Source organism: Aplysia californica, unplaced genomic scaffold (genome assembly GCF_000002075.1).
Source record: "Aplysia californica isolate F4 #8 unplaced genomic scaffold, AplCal3.0 scaffold00086, whole genome shotgun sequence".
Taxonomy (NCBI): domain Eukaryota; kingdom Metazoa; phylum Mollusca; class Gastropoda; order Aplysiida; family Aplysiidae; genus Aplysia; species Aplysia californica.
The window spans coordinates 1,563,084-1,590,630 of record NW_004797356.1 but is presented as its reverse complement, the minus strand read 5'-3'; the positions used below and the strand labels follow the sequence as shown (position 1 = coordinate 1,590,630).

Sequence of the window (27,547 nt, the reverse complement as noted above, 5' to 3'; positions counted from 1 at the left end):
ACTCAAAATGTACTTAAAAAGTACTCAAAAGTACTTTTATAAAAAGTATCGGAGTACAGTAAAAGTACTGGTTTCAAAAATGTACCGGAGTACAGTAAAAGTACCGAAAATTGTAACGTAAGTACAAGTACCGGAGTACTTGTACTCCGTTACTACGGGCTCTGTTATGTTTAACCTTATCCGTACGTCGTGTTTTACTATCGTATCCATACGACGTGGGGAACTCTGTGTCACCACTTTCAAAAAGGAACTTTACTCGTTAATCTGATCCATACGCTTTACATAGCAGTCTGTCAAAATGATTTTTTGAGAAATACTGAAAGTTTCAAAGAGATCTTCGTTGTACTAGAAGTATTCTAAAAAATGTGAAGAATACAACCCTGAGGGTGCATAATGATGGTATTTGACTCCAGGGCGTACGGATACGGTAAAAGACCTGCAGATGAACACTGAATGTTTATGCTCTAAATTCATGTTCTGAATACATAAAATTTCAAAGCAAAAAAATGCAGGACCTGAAAATGTTCATTGTGCGCGTGCTGGACTGTATTTTGTCCTTTTAGCTATTGCTGATGGGTAATTGGATGCCCAAAAGCTTTCTTTATGGGGGTTAGCTAATTATCAACAACATTGCAGATCAAGATAGTATAATACGACATCTGTTACTGTTACAGATAACCTTGACATAGATCTGGAGAAAATGTGCAATTTCAGTCTTATGACAATACAATACATGTAGTAGTGTCTTTGCGCAATACGACTCAAAAGACAGTTTTGTCTAGGTGCTATAGTCTAAAAGCAATTTGGTTGCTTCACTGCAGAATTTACTGCGTCATGTGGAATCCAAGGTTCGAATCCAAATGAGATATTAGATATGAAATACATTCCTGTGTAATGATTGTGGCGTCGGTGGCCTAGTGGTTAGGCTCTCGGACTCGGAACCGTAAGGTCGTGGGTTCGAATCCCGTCAGGAACCCAACGTTGTGTCCTTGGGAAAGGCACTTTACACGAATTTTCCTCACTTCACCCAGGTGGGAATGGGTACCCGGCTATAGACAGCGAAAGATCTTGTCAGTTTGTTAGTGTTTGAGCGCTTAATCAGCTGCTTGCACTGTATGCTTCCCGGGAAGCTGAGAATGTTTCGGAGTGTTCTATGGTCTGCCGGGGTAATAATATAGTGTAAAGCGCATAGAGCCTGCTGTTGAGCGGGGATATGCGCTATACAAATGCTATCTATTATTATTATTATGATTTCCACAAAGCCTGGTGTCCAGGCAGGACGGGGTGGGCTCCACCACATATAGCATCTACAATGATCTGCTCTGCCGTTTAGTTTCAACAACTCAAGAGCAAAGTCACTTATCGACATTGGTGCCCTATTCCTTGCTAAATAATGTATTATTTCATGAAGTAATAGTAGACGACTCAGATGTTACGTTTTCAATGTACGATGCAGGAGGAGGTCTTCCCATGTTGCCTCTATTTTGCACTATTGCACAATTTGTCGTCAGGCCCGTTTTCACTTGTCTGTTGTTACATATTAAGTTATAAAGGAAGAAAAGTAATTTTTCTCTCTACTATGAGTTTCATTAACTTTTATTTGAATTGTCATACTCAACATGAATCATGAATGCATGTGAATCTGTACAGCATCATTTTTGTACAGTAAGAAAAGAGAAAAACCACAGCAGTTAAATACAAAGCTATTTCAAGGCCAGTTGCGTTTTATGAATTTTCTATGTATCACAGGGGCTCAGTATACGAAACGAAAGAAGTTGCAATGATAAAAGCGTGAATCAAAAACATTTCAATCATGACACTATTGACACGGACACAATCAGCACTCAAAATCTAGGCACATTTTTCGCTGTGTTCACATCTTGCAGGTAGGGGACACAACCTATTTGCGTCCCCCTGTTTCATGCTCTCTATGGGGCCATGAGCCCAACAACTCATGTTCTTCCTTGTTCAAATCAATCAATGTATACGTAAAATAAATAAATTATGAGAAAAAAAAATGGAACAAGTAGATTTGAAGAGTCTGCAATCAATAACATTTGACAAGAATTATATATTTTAATGAGCTAGATTTTCTACATTTATTTTTATTTTTATCCAAAATCACTGTACCATTTCGATACATGATTCATCCGTAACTAAAAAAAAAAAGTATTCTATGTAGGGCCTACTAAAAATACTAAAAGAATTTCCCCCACTCCCCCCATTTCCTATCAGTCACCCCAAACAACTTTATTCTTGATTACTTGATTATGATATTTGGAATTCACAAATTTATAAATGGTTTTAAGTTTAAGGATGTAAACACTCATAGTGCTGGAGCTCAGTAGCTCAACACTGACAACAGGTGTGGTGTTCACCTGTCAAATGGGAGGTCCTGAGTTCGACCCTGCCTGCATTGGGATTTTTCTTCTCACGTTTTCTACACCTCTAGACCCTAGGCCAGGGAAGGTAGGATCGAGCACCTTGTTTTCACGAATAAAGACAACAAATTTGGAAAGTCTCATGTGAAAATTTCCCACACGATCCCTTAGCGGGTCTAAAAACCAAACGAGTAGGCCAATTAGGCTACCATACGGGCAAAATTCAAAATTAATTCCTACCCAAAACTCAGTCAGTATAAGACATTATTTAAGAGTACCTTTTAAAACGACACATGGCTGCCTGTCAGGCAAGGGAGATTCTACATTCTATGTACATGAAAATAATATAACAGCCATCATGTACTTGTTCATAACCAACTGCACTGTGATCAGTCAGTAACACCTTAAGCTCTAGCAGAGGTACGATGAGAAGAAGAAAGAAGAAGACCCATAGTAAAAACACACAGATGCCCCCCCACACCACAGGCCGCACTGACGCTTGAACTTTGGGTGGTTAAGAAACAATAACCAGACTAACAACAGAATTACCGTATATAAAAGAAGGGAAAAAAAATTACTTAGTGGAGGTGAATGCTTTTCAATTACACAGTCTGCAGTGCTACAAACTTCAATAGATTCTGTTGAGGGTTTCAAAGAAAAGCACTTGCAAGCTTCCCTGCTATCAAGTCAGGTAAAAACCTCACACCCACAAATGCATTCTGCTGATCAGTTATTATCATTGCTTCATCCAAATAAATATACACAAACATCTTAATTATATACTACTCACAAACAACTATTTATTCTTATTCAACCATATCACGCAAATGTACAGGTCATATAGATATAATATAACGAGATGAAAGCAAAACCTAGCTGTAAATGCAATATACAGGGCCGCCCACCATTCCAAATTTGGAGGAATCGTTACAACTTTTATTCATCGATCACCGTAATACCCTTGATTCCATTTTTTTAGGGGGGAGGGGGGGGGGGGGGGGTTGGCTACCCCTAACCCACTACCCACCTTCCTACTTCCTGGAGTATGAGGGAAGACAAATAGAAAAACTATGAGACACGTACAGTCTACGTCACGCGCAGCTGCCCTTGTAGCCGCTCAGACTCAGTGCCACGTTGCCCTTAGAAAAACACTAGACTAGAAGTGCCAAAGCCAGAAGTAGTGCAAACATTAGATTGAGAAGGTGTTAGAAAATTCCTGACCTTTTGTATCATCATGCCTTTGTTTACATTACATTTTAAAACTACACTGGACTACAATCCCTGTACTTGACATCCTATCGAAGAAGGTTTTCCATGGCCATATTACTCATTTTTAAGCCTGTTCACGAACTTTCTATCTGTTGATTTCTTGAAAAAACACATGTTGGCGGGTGGGCAGCCCAGAATATAATGTACTTTGTTTCTGCACATAAGCATGGTGCATCACTCACTCGAAGTTCTTTGTCTTTCTTACACATTCTGTCATGTCTGTCAAGGAGGTTATGCACACTATGCAACTTCATCAGTCTTCGTCTAAAAAAAGTCTTTATCAAAAAATTAAATATAACATCATGTGCGGTCTGAAACAGGTGGATATGAGCTGTCAACAATGAAATCATTCGCGGAAAAAACAAACAACCTACCCACAAAATAAGGGTGCAAAACATCTTTTTTAAATTTTCAGTCTCACAGTCCATAGTCTTTATACTGAAAGGAATTCTCTCATTGACAGACATAACACAACTTTCATTATTGGCTAGTCGCATTGTGCACATACCCCATTCTCTGTCTGGGTTTTTAATTTACCCTAGTCATATCCTTTGTGTTGTTTATAAAGAGTGCATGTTTTACCTGTACTATATATACTATATAATCAGTCGTCCCACATCATTCACACTATTTGATCATCTTTGGAGGGTAACAATGCATTGGGGAGACAGGGCCCGGTGAGTCACATTGTCAGACAATAATACAAGCATTTCCAAGTGACGTCTACTTAACTGACCAACATCCCATGTGATATATATTCACTGGCAACTGAAACATAACATCTTGTTGCTCTTTTCAAAATGTTTAGGCTAGCGAAAAAGAATAAATACGACCCCTTGGGAAGAGTTCATGATATTTGATCATGTCTTCATACAACCAAAAATGTAAGCCTACTCAAAGGTCAAATTAATAGTGGTTTACTTTTAGGAACATAATCAACTTTTTCGTGCAGTGGGACATCAAAACTAGATCTATAAATATTTCAAATTCCAAAAAATAACCATCTGATAAAAAATTCATAATTGACACCTGAAACACCTAATAATACTGTCGACTTGCATATCTAGCTATAATAATGAACATGAGGCAAAGTGCTTGGTGATGCACACAACATTGTAGTTACTATTACATCCTGTACGTTTTCGTACAATTTTCCAAATTTCTGTATAAGTCGAAGCACACATTATACTTAAACAAAGCATAACTAAATTACACTAGCTAGATTTGTGTTATATGTGTGTACCTGTTCGGACAAAAACACAAATTTGACTTGTTCATGGTGTAATATACATTGATAGTTTGCAGGATGCCATTGACATCTCACTCCTGCGCTTTAAAACACTTCACTCCGGCGCTTTAAAACACTTAATCATGTTAAATCACCTGCCAATGAGCTTCAACTCAAAACGTAGATATAAACTTGGATAGATGTAGGCATGAAACATGTTCTTAACCTCCAGGCTGCCCTTACTGCAACAACAATCCAATCTGAGAGAAAGGAAAATGTATACTCAATCGCAACAACGTACAGCCAAAACGAAACGCTGACAAATTTGAAAGTTTAGAACCTCATTGCAGCACTCATCTCTATGTTGTTACCGTTTACCAGTTGTCCCCCTCCCCCCTTTATATATCAACGATGGCAGCCTCAAAGCAGCCAAATCTGGAAAAGCTTCTTTCACACAAGGCTTAAATAAACTGTCTGGTTCATTATTTATACCCGCGATGTTAGGCATTTCAGCGCATTCCTTTCACTTCAAAAATAAGAGGATGTATACATCAGAAGTATGATTCTGAGAAAAAAGTAGATCTCCTTTGTCTTCACATACCTCAACGATTACAGCCAGCAGTTTCCTGACCCTATACGACAGAGCACCAACCTCTCAGAGACCCTCAAATAGGCAGACTAGGTCTACCATGTTCAAAACGGTGGAGTCAAAGGACCACTGTATCAATTTCCAGCTTCGGGTAATTAGTTATACATCATGACGTTGGGGCTTTGGTACATGCACATGTAGCCGTCACACAGGATGCGGCGCAGGTGCTCAGGCAGGTCCTTGTCATCCGCCTTCTGCAGCAGGAGGGACAGGTTCCTCTCGTCCAGCCAGTTAGACATGTCGGGGACATGCACCACCTCAGGGATGTTGTAGCCAGACTGTTCCCCTGGAAGTACAGCAAGGAACACACCAATTGGTCGTTTTTAAGGACAAGCGGGCTAACCCAGATTTCGGGGGTTTCCAGAAACATTGACCTTCACCAAAAGTGGGCATTGCCCTACCTATAGGAAAAGTTTGGTTTCGTTGGTGTATATGTTTGTTTGGTCATAGAGAAAAACTCTCCTTGTTTCTTAAAGAAACCGTACAAGGGGCAAAAACTTTACCTTCTCAAAACAGCTTTTTTTCGGGATAGCCCCCTTGCGCTTAAAAGCGACCAATTATACAGGAGCCTCTTTTACTCTAATTCATTTTTACAACTAATCCTTCTAGCTTTACCGCCCACATTTCTTTACTATAATTACTAAAATATTGCCAGCAAGCAGTTCAAATATAGTCAGCCCAGAAAGCTATATATTTTTTTGTGAGTTTAGAGGGAGAAAAAAAAACGTTCATTTTTTTAACAACTGCACCTACTTAAGTATTCTTTCTAGCTTTTTTCAACATTTAGAATTTGAATTCCGACAAAACATTTCTTGGGTACATGCAACTGATACCAGAGATTAAGAAATTGATGAGGAAAAAATTGTCAAAATTTTGGAGTTTGTACATGCTGTACAGCTGATCGATGATAGAGAAAATATATATCAAACAGTTTTTGGCTCATAAGAATGTTAAATTGCAAACCTTTCTCCTGCCGCAGCAAAAGTAGTACTCTTCTTAATTGTTACAAACTAATTTGGTGATTTAAAATGTGGAGTAAAGGATCCACACCAGCCACAAAATCAAGGAATAAGTTATGATTGAGTAAATAGGCTGTGAGAAATCAGTTCAAAGTTTGAAAATAGTTTATAACTCAATTAACCCCTAGCCAACACTTTAAATTGCCTTCGTCAGTAAAGCTTTACAGAAAGAATATACCTTTATAATTGTAGGTGAGTAATATGGTGGCATCGGTGGCCTAGTGATTAGTCTATCGGACTCGTAATCGTGAGGTTGCAGATTCGAGGGTTCGAGCCGTGGGCCTGATGTTGCATCCTTGGGAAAGACACTTTACAAAAATTTTCCTAGCTTCACCCAGGTGGGAATGAGTACCCATCCATAGAAAGCGAAAGCTCTTATCAGTATGTTAGTGTTTTTGCACTACAAATGGCAGCTTGCACTGTATGCTTTCCAGGAAGTTGACGCTGTTCTCAGGTCCGCTGGGGTAATAGTATAGATTGTGAAGCACATAGAGCTTGCTGTTGAGCGGGGATTTGCATTATACAAATGCTATCTATTATTATGTCTCTGTCCAATGCTACAAAAGCTACATCACAGACGTGATGGATAGATAAGGCTGAAGAAAAATGTTTTTTCAGTAGTACCTTTTGTTATTACCAAAGCCTGGATAGACCTACCTCTTATACAATTTACAAGGCAAAGTGCCTCGCATTACAGGAAACTCAGGATCAAATAAAAAGTGTGAAGCAAGCCAGGACCAGCTCTAAGGCTATACATACCCATACGATCAGCCATGGAGTCAAAGAAGACCCATCGAGCACCTGGTCCTGTGCCACATTTCACAAAAGACACATAATGGCTGGTTTGAATGCATATCACAGCAAAAAGTTCCATCACTTCTCTGGGCAAGGAGATAGCCACATCTCCATTGTTGGCCTCCCCATTTCGGCTCGCTTTCATTAAGGCTTCTTCTTTCATCCGCTCGTAAACCGGCAGAAAGTTGGCCGCTCCAGGAATTTTTTGCGGTTCATGGTTTCTCCGGCTTGCATGTTGGTGTGACTGAGGGGGACAAAAATATGAAGATAACGAATTTCTAAATTCATTTTAAAATTGAAACCCAACTTTTTCTTTCCTATTTACACCACTCATTACACCCAGCCATTATATAACGTCTTTCATAGAAAAATGTTGTACTCAACATCAGTAGTAAATCTGGGAGCCATCCTACTGCTTGCGAACAAATAACTCCCCCCCGGATGTCAATAGAACGAAGGATTATTTGATAGGTACAGTTCTGACCAGTCTGAGACTGGCTTACTTTTTTTTCTGACATACATTTTCTAGTCCCTGCTCGAGTTGCTTTCTCTTCATCAATAAATGAGCATAATGAGAACTATATATATATAATAAGCTTTTGCCACAGGGTTTGCTTGGAGACTTTTTAAAATCAACCACTACCGTACTCATGGAAAAAAATATGTATTCTTAGAATTCTACCAAAAACATAATGCTTACAGCAATAAAATAAATGGGTCAAGCTGCTTGAGCAGTATTAATGATGTGTGCGTCTTATATTGGCATTTTACTTATCGTGAGTCAATATTTGGTATAATACAGAATTTTGTTAGTCCTAAACTATCAAGCACAGTGTAATCGAACATTAAAAATGTTTAGCATACACCATCACAATGCCATCTGTCCATTGATAGGATTTTGTTTTTTTGAGAAAAGATAATGGCTATATAATATGAACGATTAAAGTGTTATTGCATACAGTTGAATTTTTTAATTTCATTTGTCACATCCGAGTATCTCACCTTCAGGCAAAGGCTTACTTTCCTTTTACTTCATCAATACAAACAAACAAATAAACATTTATATCACAAAACAACTGTTCCTGCAAAAGGTGGAATAAGAAAGGTCACAAGCCAATTTACCCTTCTCACGCAGTTGTCGCAGAATGCTGTAGTATTTAAGCCTGGCCCATGCACTTGATAGCAGTCTTTGCACTCATTTGTAGCCAGACTTCCACAAACAATGCAGTCCCTTGGGACTGAAAGAGAAAAGAGAAGCATATTTTCTTTGTTGACCATCATGGGGGTAAAGTAAATACATTTTTTGGGGACAACCATCACAGGTGAAAAACAAAAAAATAAGTAGCCTACTGTTTCTTTGATTCTCATCACAAGACAAAAGGACGACATTAGTCTATCACAATAGAAAAACAACTTTATAAAAATTCTTGAATTTAAATATTACCATTTTTTACATCAATATGAAAAACGACAAATTGCTTAATTAAAGTCTGTTGCTATGGCTACTTTTTTGGACTTTATTTTGTTTCATAAATGAATTTTTCATTAGCCTTTACACTGTTCTTGTCAAAAACTTTCTCCTCTGCCCAAAACTTCCGAACGATTATAATAATAATTTGCGAATTAATCTATGAAAAAGTTGAAATATAAAACAAGGTTATCATTACAAGCACTCTTGAATATTAATAAACTTAATAAGTTCAGTTAAATCCAAGACTTTTGCAAAATTAAGGACAACTAATATTTTTCACTCACAATTTTCTAGAATGTCGGTAATATCAAGTTGTAAGCTTGGCACGATGCGGTGAAACATTTTGTAATCTTTTCCAAACCTGGGCATTTGGATCATAAGGCAAGAAGGAACCTGGGCAGACAGAGAGAGAAACTGTGTCAGAATGAATAAATTCAATTCAAAAGACACCACAACTTGAACCAACTTTCATACACACAAAATTTTTTAACAAACAACTGGTGTTCAAAGAAAATTTACATATAAAAAGTTTAGTGATGTTCCAATCAAGCTTCCACTGAACAAATCCCAGCAGAGTTCAAACTGGACAACAGTAAAGAAATTTTTTTCTCCTAATAAATCATACTTCACTACAAAATTGTGCGCCTCTGTATAAATCAACTGCAAGCTGTGCACATCTGTGGCAAACTCTTCTCTGCCAGAATTGGTCTTATTGGCCACAGCAGAAGACACAAGTCATCTTAACACTGCTTTCTTTCATTTCCCTAGAGAAATACTATCCTCTGCCCATGCTTTGGTCATTGCCAGACACTGACTTCTGAAAAACTATAATTATTGTTAATACACCAGAGTAGTCCTCACACTATTATACATTTTAAAGGAAAAAAAAGGTTCCGAAAGAAAAAACAAACACCAAAAAAAAACAAGGATTCAAGAAAACCATACAATTACTTAACTACTGGAGACTGGGCCTTTTTTGGGTCTACATGCACTGGAGACAGGCATTTTGGGGGGTATTTCAATATTTCAAACACCCTTCCAAAAGACATACAACCACCATTTTTACACGCATAACAGATCTAAACATGCCCAATAGGACACAAAAAAACAGAAAGGCAATATCTTTTATAGTTTTAAAAAAATGGTTTTTTGAAAATGCGCTAAAATTTACTGCTCGCCAAAATTTTTTGACTTAACGTCTTGTGTAAAAACAACAACAACAAAGCAAAAAAAAAAATCAACCTTGTGTGTGTCTTTTGTTGTGTCTTGTGTCTCAAAATGAATAAAAAGTTCAAACTCATGAATAGGCAGGTAATCGATATGGTCATCCTATTATGCATTAGCTGTGTAATCCAAACAGGGCTCCAGACAAATCGGAATTTTGCATTGGAAAGCCTAGTCTAGATCTAGAACATTCTCCATCAGAATCAGTGCTTTGATGCTCATTTACATTAAAATCAGGATCCCCATGGTCTGAAATATCACAATCCTAATTTTCAAAACTGTCAAAGTCGTCAAACACTTGAAAAATGTTTGCTTTTCGTGCTGCCAAGTGAGTGATTGGCGGGTGCTCTGGTGTGGTTTGCTCCTTCTTTCCTATTAAACATCTCTTGTCCTGATCTCTCCTCCTTTTTTTGTGTTTGTTAGTCACTTGTAACACCTAATCTTCGGCACTTATATGACCTTATTGTGTTGCAAGCGCAGTAAAACTTTTACTAAAACGAAACGTGCTGCCATTGTACTGACAAAGTGTTGTGAGAACAGACATGTCAGAGAAACAAAAGTAAGGCCTCAGTGTGACTAACTTTCCTTCCGGCTCGATAACTCAAAAAGTTTCTAGCCAATTCCAGTGAAACTTCACATGAAATGAAACAAAGGTAGGCTGCATGGAAAGAGATGGTTCACGCATGCGTGTTTGCGAGCACAGTTTACCGAGGAAAGAACACCAAACTTGTGCTCCCAAGGGGTGCTTGAAGTGCCTCTCAGGAAAATAATGGTGCTCACAAATGCTGCGTGAATCGTCACCAGTGAGTTTAACACTAACATCCATTAAAGAAACAGAAAAATTGATTACCTTTTTTAACTTTACATTTCCTTGTAAGAAAGACAGTTCTACCAGTTTCTGTGTAGTTGGAAGCAACAATTTGTCATCCTTCTCCATGAAGAGTTGGTAGAAATATGTGTGTTCACCAGAACTGTGAATGTTCCAGAAAAAAAAGGCTCAGAGTCAAGCACAAGCCACAGCTATCCAATTCATTCGATATAAGTACATAATAAAAATACCATTTTAGAATAGAGTAAATGCAAGATTTTAATGTGTTGAAGAAGAAGCTAGCTTTAAACAATAACTGCATTAAAGTTTTATTGTTTTCGGTTTTCTTTTAATTTTTTTTAATGAAAAAAAGTAAAAAAGCAAGGGAGAATATAACTATGACATGAGACAGTCACTTATATCCTGGAAGCAGACTAGGACGCTAGTAACAAGCAAAAAAGAAGTAGAATAAGCAGAGTACCCACAAACCACATGCCAATTCATCAGAATTAACAGACTGCAAATCAAAAAAGAGATAAAGATGTTTTCCCAATTGCTTGGTAAAGGATTTTTATCAAATATAAATGCATACAAGCAAAACCATGAGAATTCATTGTAATGAGTGGGCATTTAGCTTTACTGTAAACTTCATTTAGAAATGCTCTCTGACAGAAATTACTTCTGCTTATAATGAAACCTTTTACTCATAGCTCCTGATCGTTTTTACAAAAATATGGAAAAGCAATATTTATGGTTATAACAATGTTTTTTTCCACATCCAAACACCATCATCATCAGCAAAGTTTACTTTATACATACATAGCCAAAAATAAAGCCACCCCCCCCCTCAAGAGCTCCAACACCAAAGATTCACCTTAAATGTAATAATGGATCTGCTTTCATGATATCTGTAAGCAAAGCACTAAGAAATTCTTCTGGGTCTGAAAAGAAAGATGCATTCATGGTAGTTTCAGCATGAGGTTCAATATTAAAAAGGGCTTTACAGAAAACTTAATAACAATCCTCACAATGAAATTTACTGTCTTGGAACACAAAACAACAAGTTACCATTCAATCTTACAAAGACTAAGCAGCATTAGAAACAATGTAATGACAAAAGCTGACCTGATAAAACAACTCTTAAATATTTATGACAGTATTTTTTTTAAAAACAACCTTTATTCACAGCTGAACATATGAGTGAGCGTATGTGTATGTAGGTGTGTGTGAGTTTGTCAGCATGTGCAGGCTGTGTCTGGGTGGGGTGTTTTTCAGCGGAAAGATAAAGGTGGGGGGGGGGGAGGGAGAAGAAGATGTCGTGTATGACACAGTATTCTTACAAGAGAATCTACAATATATTGTTTCTATTGTAAAAGTACTCTCTTTTGACGAATTGTCACAACTTTCGTGAACTGTGAGAAAATTTCCCTGAGTTCAACACTGTTCTCTTTTTTTTCATCTCATCCTCACATGTCTCGTGGCAAAAATACCTTTTTCTTCACTCATCATGCCTTCCACTGTGGCTAGCTTGTCTAGTAAAGACCTAAGCTTCAAAACTTTGTCTGCCCTGACGTAGTTGAATCTGGGAAAACAAAACATCAAAGTCAGAGGAACAAACTTAAAAGCAAAGAAAAGACTACTTATCATAAAACAAAAAATGAGACCACGGAAAAGCTCACATAACATGAAACTCAAGACTAACTTTCCAAAGTGCTAAATTAATGGTAGATTGATAAGGCAATAGAATACTTAGAAGACTACTTCTTTTCTTTTCATTAAATACAATACGAAAAGAATACCATAAGAATTATGAAAAAGACACGAAAGAAATTTATGGGTATGATGCTTAAAGATCTAATTACCAAAAAAGCTTAGATTTTCAAATTATCACTTGCCTTCATTAGTATTTCCTTTTCCTAAGATTCTGAAGTAGTTCAGATAAGCTTAAGGTTATTATGGTACACTACAGCAACAAGTTTTTCAATAAATGTTCATCATGTCCATGTAGACCCTCTTGTATTAGTTTAAGCAAAGCAATGTTCTCATTTTCCTTGTTAGCAATACTCAGCAGAGAAAATGACAAATTCGCATAGGCTTCGTAAGTTATGTATAATACACCATGATAAATCATAATTAATACAAATTTCTATTCTTCATAATACCTAAGGGGCAAAGATTAGGAGCCAACAGGAATTTTATGACAATCCAAGAAAGTATGCCCATTTTTCACACATGCTGCATTTCGTTGTATTGATATAAATTAAATTGAAAAGTCAAGGATCACAGCAGAAATATCCAGAAGAAACAATTTTAAGCGAGATCAATGAAAAAAGAACAATATTATTTGACAGAAAAGTGGTTGAAGGATGTTTATGAGAGTATTTTCTTCTGTATACGCTGTCTCAAGGTGAGAAAAATAAACTTTTTTTAAAGCCTGATATGATGTAACATGCTGGGAACAAGTTACAATATAATTATACGATGGATAAAAGCAAGACAGTAATACAGAACAATCAAAAAACCAAATCCTCCAAAATTTTCTCTTAAATTGTCTTGTCTTTTTCAGCCACTTTCTGCACAATGGTGGTATCGAATTGAGCAAAGAAAAGTACTATTCTTACCACCTTTATACTCCTTCAGCCGATCCACAAACCAAACTTACCACCTTTATACTTCTTCAGCCGATCCGCAAACCAAACTTACCACCTTTATACTTCTTCAGCCGATCCACAAACCAAACTTACCACCTTTATACTTCTTCAGCCGATCCACAAACCAAACTAGTTATAAGGGAGTACTTGATTAAGGGACTCTACTATATGTTATAAACCATACTCGTCGGCGGCTGTAGGGCACCACAGGTAGGTTTTGCAACTTTACTATTCCTTTCTTGTTGCGGTCTGTCTGTCTGTCTTGCTTTTTCCTAGCAGTAATGACCATTACTGTGTTGATGTGCACCTCTATACTCAAACGAACAAACAATACTCACTTCCGCAAAGGGTTGACAATGCCATCCTTTAATACTCTCTGCACCTCTGGATACTGCGGCAAATCCCCTGGCCTGGGCTGGCGGTTGAAGATGAAGTCGAACACTGTGGTGAAGTAAAACATACAAAACAATGTGGCGTCAAGATAGCACGAATTGTGATGTCCTTGTATCCCATGGTGCTTCCCACAGATCTGCCGGAATTCTGCTTCTGTCGTGAGGTCAGGGGGAGCGACATCGCCGGGGACATCAGGGGTCGGCTTTCCTCCAAAATCTGGGGGTAAAAAAAACAAAACCAGCATTACAACGTAATATCTATATATATAAGTTTGTTCCCCCTCCATATTTCCTCCGCCCTCTCCCATCCTCTTCCTTCTCCTCTATAGCTTCTTCTCCTTCCCTTCTCCTCTTTTTTTACCCTCTTCTTCCTCTCCCCTTTTTTTCTCTTTCTTCTACTCCCCTTTCTTTCCTACTTCCTCTTTCCTCCCCTCCCATCCCCCCTTCTTATCACCTCCTCAATCTTCTAATTAAATGCTCTGTACAAAGTCAATATATAACTTCCAAAGCAAGGCAAGGATTTTACCCCGTGGCTGGGGTAAAAAAAAATATGGTAGAATGAAGGAAACAAGAGTGAGACAATACAATAAAGTAAGGATCAAACATTTAAGAATAGACACCTGAAAATGGTGTTTCACTATACTGGAAGCAGTTGCATCCATACTGGAGAACCATAGGTCTAGTACGCCCCAGCCCACAGAAGTTTACCTGATTAAACAATACAAAACAATCATTCTAAAATCCACCTTTCACCCTCTCTGAATTCCATTGTTCAGCGAGACAGCCCCAGTGATAGAACCCACAGAGAACAATAAATGTTCACATACCGCTTGATATCTTCCTCTCTGTAGCAAACCGCTTGTCCTTACTGCACTTGTACAAGGGGACGAACAAGGCTTTCTTCGGGGCACAGGTAAAATATCGTACTAATTTGAAGGTACCATCTGTCGCTCCATTAACTTCTTCCTCCTGAAAAATAAACAAGGTTTTGTTTTTTAATTAGACAGTACTTGCAACACAATCATATTACATAAGTGCTGGAAGATTAGAGGTTTTACAAGATAGTAACATACAAATAAAAGAAGGACGAGAGATATAGACGATAGATTTAATTGAAAGGAAAGAAAGACCAAACCGCACCAGAGCACCCACCAACCACCAACCTCCTAAAAAAGGGTAAAGGCCCCATCAGTCACAGGAAACCATCTGCCTGAAACACCATAATTTCCTCCTCAACAATTTCTCGGCTGGTTAACATCACAGTCACTGCATATAATCATGAACACAAAGGCACAAGTTACGTCTGTAAAATCACTCACATTCTCGCATTCTCTCGAGTTGCCACACGCAAAAGAGAAAACCGTGGCTGTGTCATTTACAATGCTTAAGATACAATCATCATATCAATATCATCTGCAGCAAAAGAAGAAATTTGGCAGTACTAACTTTCATCTTTTTTTTTGTTGTAAATATCAGAAGACATGCCAGGAACAAGTACAACATGCATTTTATCCTAACTCTACTCAAAAGAAACTTTCTCCTCATTGTGAAATTTCGTAGGAGGTAACTCTTTAAATATGTCATATGCTTACTTTTGCTATGAGATCATTAGATTTATTTGTTTAGTAAAGAGAGAGGGAGGGGGTGGGGGTAGGGGAACAATCAAATTATACTACTGGAGAAAAATTTAATACTTTTGCCCATTGCCCATACTAACTCAAAAAGTACGACAACGGCAGTAAAACTGAATAAGAATCGTAACAATTCAGATGAATTTATAATGGTGGGCAGCCCTGGCATGGTTTGCTCCTTCTTTCCCATCAAATATCTATCATCCTTGTCTCTACTCCTTCATTTTTTGTATATGTCACTCTCATGTAACACCTCTAATCTTCGGATCATTACCTACCTGTGTTGCAAGTGCCGTAAAACTTTTACTAAAACTAAACAGTTGCAACAACAGTAACACAAGAAAAAAAATTATTAGCAGAAGGCAACACAGAACACAGGAGCAGCTACCCATCACTCGCACCACAACCATGTGGTGAGCACAAGAAATAGCACTACAGGGGAGAATTATAGTAGTATAATTTCCAAAAAAGGGTCTACCAATACGGTACTTGTTTATACCGGGACCTCCCGAAAACAACCGAGACCTCCCAAAACCACCCGAAACCACGCCAAAACCACCCGAAACCACCCAAAACCTCCCGAAACCACCTGAAACCTCCTCTAAATTTCGAAGATATAATGTTATATGCTATTCTATCTATCGCTCTGTGGATAAAATATAGATCTGTAATACAATATTACTGTATTTGGATACTTCTTGATCCTAAATATATAATTTAAACCCCCCAAAAATGGGAATAATACTGTCATAACTCAACATCCCCGTAGTGGAAATCACTCAAGCTGGTTGAGCTTGTGCATAAAATCCAAGCACTCGTCCAAGCATAATAGAGGGAGATGCAGAGAGCCTTTTGTGGATTGGGAGAGTTTGACCTCTGCGATGAGTTCAAACATTTTAGAGTCCAGAGGGATGTCTGGTTCCAATTTTCAGATCAGCAACTGAAGAAACATCTGGCAAAATTTGTGAAGCAATATAAAGACGCTGGACTTGTTCATTCCACAAGAGATGGACGGGCTGTAAGAATCCCAAAGGCAAAGTGTGAGAAGCCAGGGAAAGTAATGACCATTTCTTCAACAAGCTGTCTTTGCTTTTCATAAACCGAGGTTTGGTCCCAGAAGTTTTAGAAATTAATGTAGTTTGAAGGTTATAAATATTACGTGAGTCACCGCTCTGTTTTTTTTTTATAGACAAGTATTGTTTCTTGTAATAAATTGCATTGGCTCCTCTGAAATATTCTGGCTCAGTTTGATCTCAATTTTAGTTGCAGAGTCCCCATTACATACTTTGGCAATTTCTAGTGGTAAAATATGGGTACAGTAGTGTGTGAAAATTGACTTTTGGAATGAAGATTGGAATTCTAACAATTTCAGCGTACTTGGCTTCTTATTTTGTTCCTCTTAATTTTTTTCCTCTTAAAATTCACAGAGAAATTCAAAGTTCTTTTATTTATGAGAAATTAAGAAAGTTTTTATCTTAAGACCTGTAACATGAAGAGTTATCTTATTGGTGCCACTTATAACCTGTCGGCTCGTACTTTGCTCTTTTTATAAGAGAAAATGATGGTTTGTGAAGTCTTTGCTCAACTTCATTCTTTATTTTGTTTTAACTGATGAGCGACTGCTCAGGTTGTAATTAATAGCCTGTACTTCTTATAATTTTAATTAATGTTATAGTAGTATTCAAGTACAGATTTTTCACATAATGTAATGATGCGGTATTTAATTTTTGTTATCGTGTGCATGTTGTGAAGTATTCTAAGGAGAAGCGACCCCTAAAAATGTTTTTAGGTGAAATTATTAAAACTTGGGCTATCACTTATTATATAATATATTTCCTGGATATTTCCTGAACAATGCCCAGAAACGCATGTAAGCGTTTCTGTACCCTAAAGTGCTGTTTGAAGGGATTTTAGAGCAGAGGGTAGAATCTTTTTAAAAGAAAATAATTGCCCCTTTTTATCTCAAAAGGCATGTTTTACATGCTTCAGCTTCAGTAGGAAACCTCCATTCTATTTCTACCGTGTTAATATTATTATCAAGTAGGTGCCATGTATTAGTTTGAAACATGTTTTTACTGTTTCTAATTGGAAAGAGAACTATTTTGGCTTTTTCTAACCTTTATCGGCTGTTTTCTTAAAAATGCTATTTTCACACACTTTATCCCATTTTTCTACTGTATCTTATTCGATTTTAATGTAACTTTCACAGAATGTTAACGACACCTAGTTCTAGAAACTGTCTTGAGAAATTTGGGATTGCACGTGTAGTTTTTGATAAATGGCGTCAGAAAGTAATTTTTTCCCTTTTTCAGTTTTGCAATAAGCCGATTTTTTAAGTGCCGTAAAATGAAAACTAAAGCATATACCAAAAATTCATCTAGGCAATTTTTAGATCTGTACTTTTCCTATGTGCATGCCAAATTAAAAGTGTTTGAAAAAAAACCCAAATAAGTCACACCTAGTGAAATATTATCTCTCATAATGCTATTGTATTGTTGTTGTTTTTTGGCTTAAATAATTTATTCAGAGTCAAGAAGTATCCAGATACGACAATATTGTATTACAGATCAATATTTTATCCATCGAGCGATAGATAGCATAGTATATGACATCATATCATAGAAATTTTGAGGAGGTTTCGAGTGGTTTCGGAAGATTTTGGGTGGTTTCGGGTGGTTTTTGCGTGGTTTCGGGTGGTTTCGGGAGGTTTCGGTTGTTTTTGGGAGGTTCCGGTATAAACAAGTACCCCTACCAATACATCACTCACCATTTCCAAACCCGCTGTTCTTTTGCCATTGGGGTTTGGTTCACTGATCCATCTGATGACACCATAATGTGGAGTTTTCATAGCAACTTCAACCATTGAGCCCACATCCAGGTCCGGATCAGCCTCGCGCGAAAACCCAGAGGAAGAAGACTTTGACCCACTAGAAGAAGTAGCAGCCAAATCATCTGTTGATTCAATTTTTAAAAATACAACATTTCAGAAATGCTTCGTCACTAGATATTCTTGTGCCTCAGTAGAATAACATCATCTTTTTATGGAAGGCCAATGTCTCTAAATTTTTACAAACTATTCATAGAACATAAATATGTGGATCAAGGAAAGAGACAGTTGATAGAGAATTTTCAATTGTTAGAAAAAATGTCTATGAAGCATTCGAAAGCATTTAATGTCTCTTATACAATGCTAGAATTAAATTGGCTTATTGTGGAGTTGCAAATAATATGAAAAAAAGAAACTTTCACAAACGTGAATCACCTTGCAAACGAGAGCGTTCATATGGATTCATACATGCAGCCTCTTGACTGTGGCTGATTGGGTATGATCTTGCCACATCTGCCGATCGTGCTCCAGAAGTATTCAGCTTATCACCAGAATAGTTTGGCATATCATAACTTTTCTGTGGGAACAAAAAAAAAAAGAACCAGTAAAACAAATGTCATCACTTATGATAATTTCTCTACAAAGAAATATAAATAAATCCAAAACATTGTCACTGACTTTGGTAGCACACTTCAACTTTTATTGCGTCTAAAAACCTTATGTTCTTTTAAAACATTTGTTTTGACAGCAAAGAAATCTGCCTATATTAATGGGAACCGAAAAAAGCGTAAATGTATGGCTTTAACGCCCTTATCAAAACTTTTATGACCCCTGAATTTTAATTTTTGTCCCCAGTAGCACCAAGCCGAATGGGCTGATAGCCTTGAAAACACCACAAAACAACCAGATTTCAAGAATACCTAGTCTAGGATTCAAACCATCCACTCCTATGTCCGGCATAATACCAACTGTACTAGTGTAGCACCCATGGAAATCGAGGAAAATACAAACAAGAGATAAAGCATAATAGAACTCTCACTGCATCACAAATGGCACAATAATACAAGTTCACAAGTCCAAATAATAGCAACACTATGAATGGACATGTGGTGATTAAGTACATAAAACACTGAAATAATTAATACGAAAGGTCATCAATAATAATAATAATAATAATAATAATAGATTGCATTTATATAGCGCTCTATCCCATATTAGTATAAGCTCTGGGCGCTTTACATCAATCACAAGATCACCGAGCGATTCGCACTGGATAGAATATTTCAGAGTAACAGGAAAAACCAGTTCAAACACATAAAGAAGAACTTTCACAACCATACATTAATTATTATTATATACACAAAAGAACAGCAGTGAAAATAAAACATATCAGTACTTACTAACATACTAAAACTAAGATTTAAGCAAATGAGTCTTGAACAACCGTTTAAACGTATTAAGATTTGTTATTCCTCTGAAATCCTGGGCCATGGAGTTCCAGATTACATGATACTTTTTAATGAATTGGCACGAGAAGAGCTATCAAGGTATTTCATGACAATAGGTCATAATGTGAAAAAGAAAACAAATTTGACACCTGAGCGACTGCCAATTAATACACCGTCACCTGGTCCCTTCAGGATTAAAAGAGCGAAGACGTATTCTTCCAAACAAATCTGTGTCTAATTCCTATTCTCTAACTCTAAGTTGTTTTTTTTATAGTTTTAGTAGATGTTTTACAGTGCTCGCAACTGCATAAGGAAATATAAGCGCCAGAAGATTAGAGGTGTTACAAGAGAGTAACAAACATAAAAAAGAAGAAGGGGGAATAAGGACGATAGATGTTTCATAGGAAAGAAGAAGCAAACCACATCAGAACTCCCGCCAACCACCCACCTCTAAGTGTTGGCTACACACACAGAAATAAACACACTGTTTGTTCCTTTGCTAGAAACATATATGATAAAATTTAGTTATTCCAATTTTACTCATGGAAATGCTTTTTATTAGAAATCTCAGTTTGCACCAATGGTCTAGGCCAATCTGCCAGTCGCAGGATGGCTAGTCACTAAGAGTCAACGACATTATGAAATTTGCGAAGCAAAAGCAATGCTGGTTAAAGAGACAATAGAAATTACAAGTTTTAAAATGCTAATTTGACAATTCTAAAAAAATGTTGGAAGTCTTTAATAAATAATACACCATGGCACTGGGTCGCCTTTAAAAACAAACACATTCTAAAACTGCAAGGAGCTAAGAAAAATCTTTTTAAAAAGAGAAGTATGAAAATACCCCCGCCCCTTTTCTGCATAATCACTAAAATAACACACATGAAATAATAAAACTGACACTTTATGCCATCTAGGCTACTTACTATCCGTAGAATCCGATTACCTTTTGCAAACCACTGCTTTGAAGGGTACACATGATGTGTTAGTCTTAGAAAAATAAACTACTTCAAGAAGCAGCCCCAACACTACTGCAAAGATGCACAAACATTTTTTTAAAGACACAGGATTTTAGAGACTGCTTAAAAATTACTCCTCCTGTTAAAAAATTGTAGAAGTGCCCTAAAGTCCATTTTATAAATTCAAACCAGAGAAGGCCGGCACATAATATAGTGAAGGTAAAAAAACAAAACATTTTGGACAGATACAAAAAAGATCAGTTTCTGTATCAGTTCCAAAGAAACAGAAACAGAAACTGTACTGTCTTGTTTTGTTCTGTGTGGGGTTTTTTCGTTCTCAGACCTACTGCAGAGAGAGAAACCCAAAGAAGTAAAAGACAAATGGGGGGGGGGGGGGGGGAATCAATAGAAAAAAAACTGCAGAAGAAGAAAATCATGCAGCGAAGTTTCTTTCATGAATAAAACTCTCAACTTTGTGTAAAGTAGAGATATAGAAGGAGAAGAAAACTATTAAGAACACGAATTCTGTTGGAAGTGTGCTTGTTGTGATTTTGAGGTATTCAAATTCATTGTCAGTAACCTTTGTTGTAGGTAAGCCTCATAGACCAAGAGGAAACACTTCAAACTGCTAAGAATAAATCCGAAAAAAGACACAGAAACTGAAAATACATGAACACATTCTTTGCATTGGAAGATTTTTTTTTTCCACTTGCAAAAGCACAGCAGACTAATGAGTTAAATGAGAGATGAAAAATGCAAAAAGATTCTCAATCCCCCTTACCCCTCTCCTCCTCCCTCCCTCTCCTCCTGCCTCCCTCCCCCTCTCTCTCTCTCTCTCTCTCTGAATTTCTCTGTCAATTCTCCTCATAACATAAGTGCATTCAGTTTATTACAAATAAGGCATGCAATAGACCTTACCATGACACTGTGATTTTCTAAATAGCAGTTTTTGGGAGGCCTCTCTGGCCGAGACCTGCCCCCAATCTCATCCAACAGTTTTTGCTGCTGACTGATGAAGGCTGGCGATGAATTTAACTCTTGTATGACTGGTTCAGCTGTGAATGATCAGGGAAAACATGCACAGTTCCAGAATACACCTATATATTAAATTAGTATCATACCATGAATGGCATGTATTAACCTAATTAATTATCAATAGGTCAATTTCTCTGTCCTCCTATTTCTTGTCTTTGCTATTTACAATGAGCACATATACAATCAATATAGTAGAGGGAAGTTAAAAGACAATATTAAAAGATCTATTTCTTCAAATACATATATGTATCTTCATTCAGCTGTTCAGATGTACTGAGCCTAAATTTGTGAAAAATATTAAAATTGTAGTTTCTCAATCTGTGGTATCAGATGCATGTGCTCAAGAAATATTTTGTCAAAATTCAAATTTTAACAGTCAAAAAATGCAATAAAAGATAATGTTCTAAACCCATGGCCAGTCTATTCACAGAGCAAATGTTACACACCATAACGTTTACAATGTTCTTCCAAGAGGTGCAAAACATATGCCCACATTTGCTGGTAAAGACCGTCCTGCTGATAACATCAAGGGGGTAATAATTCATGGCATTTTCAAAACTGGTCACAGGGATTCTCATTCTGAACAGAAGAGATAGATTTTATGATGGGCTATTAAACAACCCATGGGCACTCAGTGAAGGTACAATTCTTTAAAGAATTAAATATAATTTTTTCTCTCTCCAGAAAAATTTCGCTTTCTAGGCTTAAAACGGTTATATATATAAACAAAGGTTTACCATTGCTACTCCCATTTTCAAACTCTTCCTCTTTCATCAAACCCATCAGAGGTATGAGAGAAGCATGTTTTGGCTGAGTGTAGAACAATCGATGGTCATTGTATTTTCCTGTTCCAGTTCCAACGGGATTGTCCTGAAACAGAATGACCACAATTATTCTATTACAACAAGCCAGGTTTTTAATGGGGGGGGGGGGGGGGGGGCGGGGGGAGGCTTCATTTACAGCATTCTTAAAAAGTGGCATGCAAGAAATATTCCTCTAAACTAGTCAATTAAGCATTTCATATATGGTTTTATGTAATGCATGATGTTTTTATTAGGGTGGGGGAGGGGGTCTTAAGAACATCACATCCATTTTTAAAAAAAAACAGACAATGACTAAGCATTTCATATTTGGCTCAGGGTAACACGATAAAGCTTTCAGCTTTGTTTTTTTTGGTTTTTTCTTCAAATGGTAGAATGTAATTCCAAGATATAAGTGGGAGGAAAAGATGCTTGACAAAAGGGATATTTTAAACAAATGGTAAGAACACATTGAACATATAATAATACATGACATAATCCTGTAATTAAGACAGAAAGAAATGGACCACCAATTTTGAAAAAAACAAAACAAGCAGTCATTAAGAAAATGAAACAAGGAAAGTAACAAAGTCAAAGAAATATTCTAACTGAAGCGATTGTCAAACTAGAAGAACTGAGTACTGAAATAACAACAAAGCTCTTAAATAGCATTAGAAATCAGTTATGAGATCAGAAAACTGCTTGCTGTATTTATTGAAGTAGATCACAATGAATTTCACCATATCTCTTGAACATATAAATACAGTCATAGAAAAACAATCCTTAGAAACATTTAAAGGAAAGCCCAGATCTCAAAGTAAAACGAAAAAATTTAGATACCATTAGAATAATACTTCAATAAAAGACCTTCCATAAATTTTTTCCTGAGATTTTTGCAACTAAAAGCGAACGTAACAGGTAATTATTTTATTCAAAGAAAATAACTTATTAAGACAAGGTAATATCTAAATAAGCTGTAAATTTTCTTTAAGTATAAATAAGCAAAGGTGTAAAGATTAAACATGCTTTAAAGTATACATGTCTTGGGCATATAATTTCAATTGAAGGGAAAAGTAAGACGTAAAAAAAATACATACGTCAAAACTAAAAACAGTTTCAATCCTAAAAATAGAACCGTTTCAAAGGCAACAAAAACCAGGGTTTAAAAGGTGTGTGATCAGCCGTTCTATACACCCATGAATGTTGCACACTTACCAAAGAAAGTGAAAATAAACTAGAGGCAACAAAACCAAAGTTTCATAGAACTTGACTGTAAAGAATTTCATGGAAGGAACAGATAGTACTGAAAGAAGCTATCAAGGGACAGTAAAACTATCAAAACAATTAGAAAGAGACAAAAGCAGATACTACAACACTTGGATTTGAATCTACACAAAGGCCTAGAGTATCCTGCTTGCACAGCAAACAAAAAAAGGAAAAGAAGCAGAGGTTGATAAGAATAACAAGTTATAATGTGCTTAGAGAACTTGAATCAAACAGATGACGGACATTAAAAGACCCAAACAAAGATATTTTAAGAGCATCCAAGAAGAGAATTGAGTCACGAACTACTACCATCAAAATGTCTGTTTCAGACCTGACACTTGGAGAAATAAAAAGAAGTAGCATTGTGTGGTGTCTGTAGCCTAGTGGTTAGACTCTTGGACTCGCAACTGTAAGGTCGCAGGTTCGAATCCCGTCAGGGGCCCGACGTTGTGTCCTTGAGAAAGGCACTTTACAGGAATTTTCCTCACTTCACCCAGGTGGGAATGGGTACCCGGCTATAGACAGCGAAAGATCTAGTCAGTTTGTTAGTGTTTCAGCGCTTAATCAGCTGCTTGCACTGTATGCTTCCCGGGAAGCTGAGAATGTTTCGGAGTGTTCTATGGTCTGCCGGGGTAATAATATAGTGTAAAGCGCATAGAGCCTGCTATTGAGCGGGGATATGCGCTATACAAATGCTATTTATTATTTATTATTATTATTTCTTTGTATGACCCTTGCTTTTCATTTATTCCCAACAGACGCAAAGGAAATGAGTCATGACGCCATGGAATCAGGCGCTTGTTAGTTTTTTAAAGGAGTCATTGGTATCTTAAAGTTTTTTCATTTGATTTGCTTTTGATGAAAAAATACCCATCTATTTTTCATAGTAATCGAGATATTTACAACTGAAGAAGGGGGGGGGGGGGGGGGCTGGTAGAGATAAAATTTACTATTTTGATGAGCGCCTGATTTCACCACAAGGCCACAAATACATCCCAAGAACAGGTTGACCACACCATACAGTAAAAAATGTTCAACTTACAAATTCAACTCCTACAGTCACATTGCTATCATCCGACTCTCCAGGCAATGTGCCAATCCATTTCACAACACCTTTTTCTGCACCAATGTCACTCATCCAGACCACTCTTTCCCCAATCTTTAAGCCATAATTGGAGGAGTCGTCTCGAGAACGCTTATTAGAGTCTTCAGTTGCTCGTAAACGAGCATTTTTGTGCCAGTCATCTCTTTGTCTCCTGATTTTGTGCAGGGGGATGAAAACAGCACAGTCTTGCTCTGTTTTGAAGAATCTTTTCTTCCTGTACATTCCATCACAATTACCTTTGGCTTCCTGAAATTCATTTTTGAAAAATGTGAATGTTATCAGTAATTGAAGACTGCACAATAATACTAGCAATAACTGAAGATGAAACAGAACTGAATTGTTATCTATTATAGAAAATAGAGAATAAGTCAAAGAAAAGATGGTACATCAAACTGCTATGTCCTACAATAATTGCAAATGGTACCATGATGCTTGCTGGAGATGGAATGGCACATTAAGCATTAACTGCAATAGGTATGTACAGTACAGTGATATCATCGTCTGTAGATATGTAGATAGTGCAATGTAGATATTACAAGAGCAGTAATTGAAGACAGAAGAGCAGTAATTGAAGACAGGAGAGCATTACAGCAGAAAGTTTCAATATAACTGATTTCCTTCAGTGATGTGAACAGTCACAAACTTGAAAGGGTAACACTATTACTAGTATTGAAGACCGTGGCACAGCAATGTTATGTGTAACAACACTAATTGAAGTTGGTACAACTATGCTGCAATGCAAGTGAAGTTAAAGAAGGTACAGAGTGTCCATTTTAACAATGCTTACAATGCTTTTTGTCAACTTGTCTGAATTGAAATATACTTCAAAATACAGTAGTACCAACCATAACAGTCACTTGAAAAACACAAAGGTGTCATGGAACAGTTCCATGACACCCTTGTGTTTTTCCTTCTTTTTTTTAACCCGTCTATTGCAGTCCCCAGTTAAACACGGCTGTGGGTCTGTCATTTTTTGCAACAAATCGGCCTCAAAACTTGCCCATACAATCACTTGCTATGCATGTACAATAGCTTTCTGCCAACTCATCCTCAGAGACAGTGTATACGTTCAATCAACACAAAAAAGGGAGATTTTAAACCATCTGTTACTGATTTCTCAAAATATAATCTCAGCCTAGTTGAAGCACGAAGATTTATTCATGTACAGTTAAACCTTGTTATACCGCCTACCTTGGGACGAGCATGAAGTTGGCGGTACAGCGGGGCTGGCGGTACAACGAGGTTTTCACGTCCACTGTTAAATACATGTTGCACCAACTCCCCAACGTCAGTAAACTAGTTTACCAAACACTAGACGAATTAATGGGTTATCACTTAGACTTGAGCATGAGTCCTCACTACATAAAAGCCCCACCAGCATTCGCCAGCCTGTAAGTTATTGGGCTGATATATCTGGCGACGCCAGATATTTTGCCAGGGGCCAAGATGGCAAGGATCCTTGAAAGTTTCCCCAGGCAACTTAAAAATTTAGATCTAGATCTAGATCTATATCTACATTAATTCCATTAAAAAAAAAAAAAATTATTGTTTTACATTGACCAAGGCCTAAAATTCATATCAGCAAATCAGATTTAGTCGGATTCACGCAAGGAGCAAAATTTGAAGCTGAATTTCAAAGAAGTTAAGTAATTTTAATGTACTCTTCTACATTACACATTGTAGATCTGTCGTGCTCGTTTGCGACACACTACATCACTGTAGATCTAGCCTTGCCTGAAATCTTGGCTACAAGACAAGGGCGGGGAGGTGGGATGGACGGGAAGGAAGCAAATCGTCGAAAAGCGTTTGATCTAGACCTAGGCCTAGCTCGTAGAGACGGGTGTGAAAGACTGTCATGAAACCACCGAGTGGATGTGCTGTGCGTTGTGGATGGGGTTTTGTGTGTGGGGGGGGGGGTTAGTAAGTGTTTTACGGCGCTCGCAACTTCATAAGGTCGTATAAGTGCGCTGGACACATTAAACGTCTTCAGTTGGTAGGACATCTTGAATTTTACCCGGTTAGCGGCCGAAGCCTACTCTTATCGATTTTAGACCACCAATGGATCTTAAACGTGCGCAGCTTGCACACGGGCCCTCCGAGAATTTCCGCCCTTGTCCGAGAACGCTCGGTGAAGATCTTTCCTACCAGAAGACCAGGGATGTGGCTGAAAGACAGAAGTAAGAAGGAGCCAAGGAGTAGCAGTAGAAAGGCTGCAGAAAGAGTCAGAGACCACAGGAGGGGGCAAAGGAGGTGAGGGGGTGGGGGCAGGAAGAGGAGACGAAAGCAGACGACAGAACCTTGCTACAGAGTAGGAAAGGAGGTGAAAGGAGACAAATTTAGAGAAGAAAATTTTTCGGTCACAACCCGGATTCGAACACGGGACCTTTGAATGAGAGGCAAACACCGTAACCTCTAGGCCACGAGAGCCCCCGTGCCTTGTGTTCGTTGGCGTTACAAAACGGGGTAAACTTACAACAGCAGGCCTACTAGTTTAATAAGGACCGTACAATTGAGACAGTTGGCGGATGACGATGTAAAGGAGCAAATACTACAATGTATGTTGTTTCTACAGGGGATTATATATATATA

At 37.5% G+C, this 27,547-nt stretch overlaps 1 protein-coding gene across 1 annotated transcript in view; it reads right to left on the bottom strand.

Annotated features, from left to right (window-relative positions):
• Positions 1–1,577: 1,577 nt before the first annotated feature.
• The window catches only part of LOC101852990 (ubiquitin carboxyl-terminal hydrolase CYLD), a 31,289-nt gene continuing 5,319 nt past the window's right edge, over positions 1,578–27,547 (bottom strand). Inside the window, exons 2-15 of the mRNA XM_005094650.3 lie at positions 24,896–25,204; positions 22,525–22,657; positions 21,671–21,807; positions 18,781–18,922; positions 18,286–18,470; positions 14,715–14,856; positions 13,834–14,104; positions 12,335–12,426; positions 11,719–11,785; positions 10,887–11,007; positions 9,097–9,205; positions 8,464–8,579; positions 7,306–7,585; positions 1,578–5,813 (exon numbers count right to left, since the gene is read on the bottom strand). Coding sequence (XP_005094707.1) covers positions 5,623–5,813; positions 7,306–7,585; positions 8,464–8,579; positions 9,097–9,205; positions 10,887–11,007; positions 11,719–11,785; positions 12,335–12,426; positions 13,834–14,104; positions 14,715–14,856; positions 18,286–18,470; positions 18,781–18,922; positions 21,671–21,807; positions 22,525–22,657; positions 24,896–25,204 — 2,295 coding nt within the window. The 3' untranslated portion in view covers positions 1,578–5,622. The remainder of the gene's footprint in view (positions 5,814–7,305; positions 7,586–8,463; positions 8,580–9,096; positions 9,206–10,886; positions 11,008–11,718; positions 11,786–12,334; positions 12,427–13,833; positions 14,105–14,714; positions 14,857–18,285; positions 18,471–18,780; positions 18,923–21,670; positions 21,808–22,524; positions 22,658–24,895; positions 25,205–27,547) is intronic.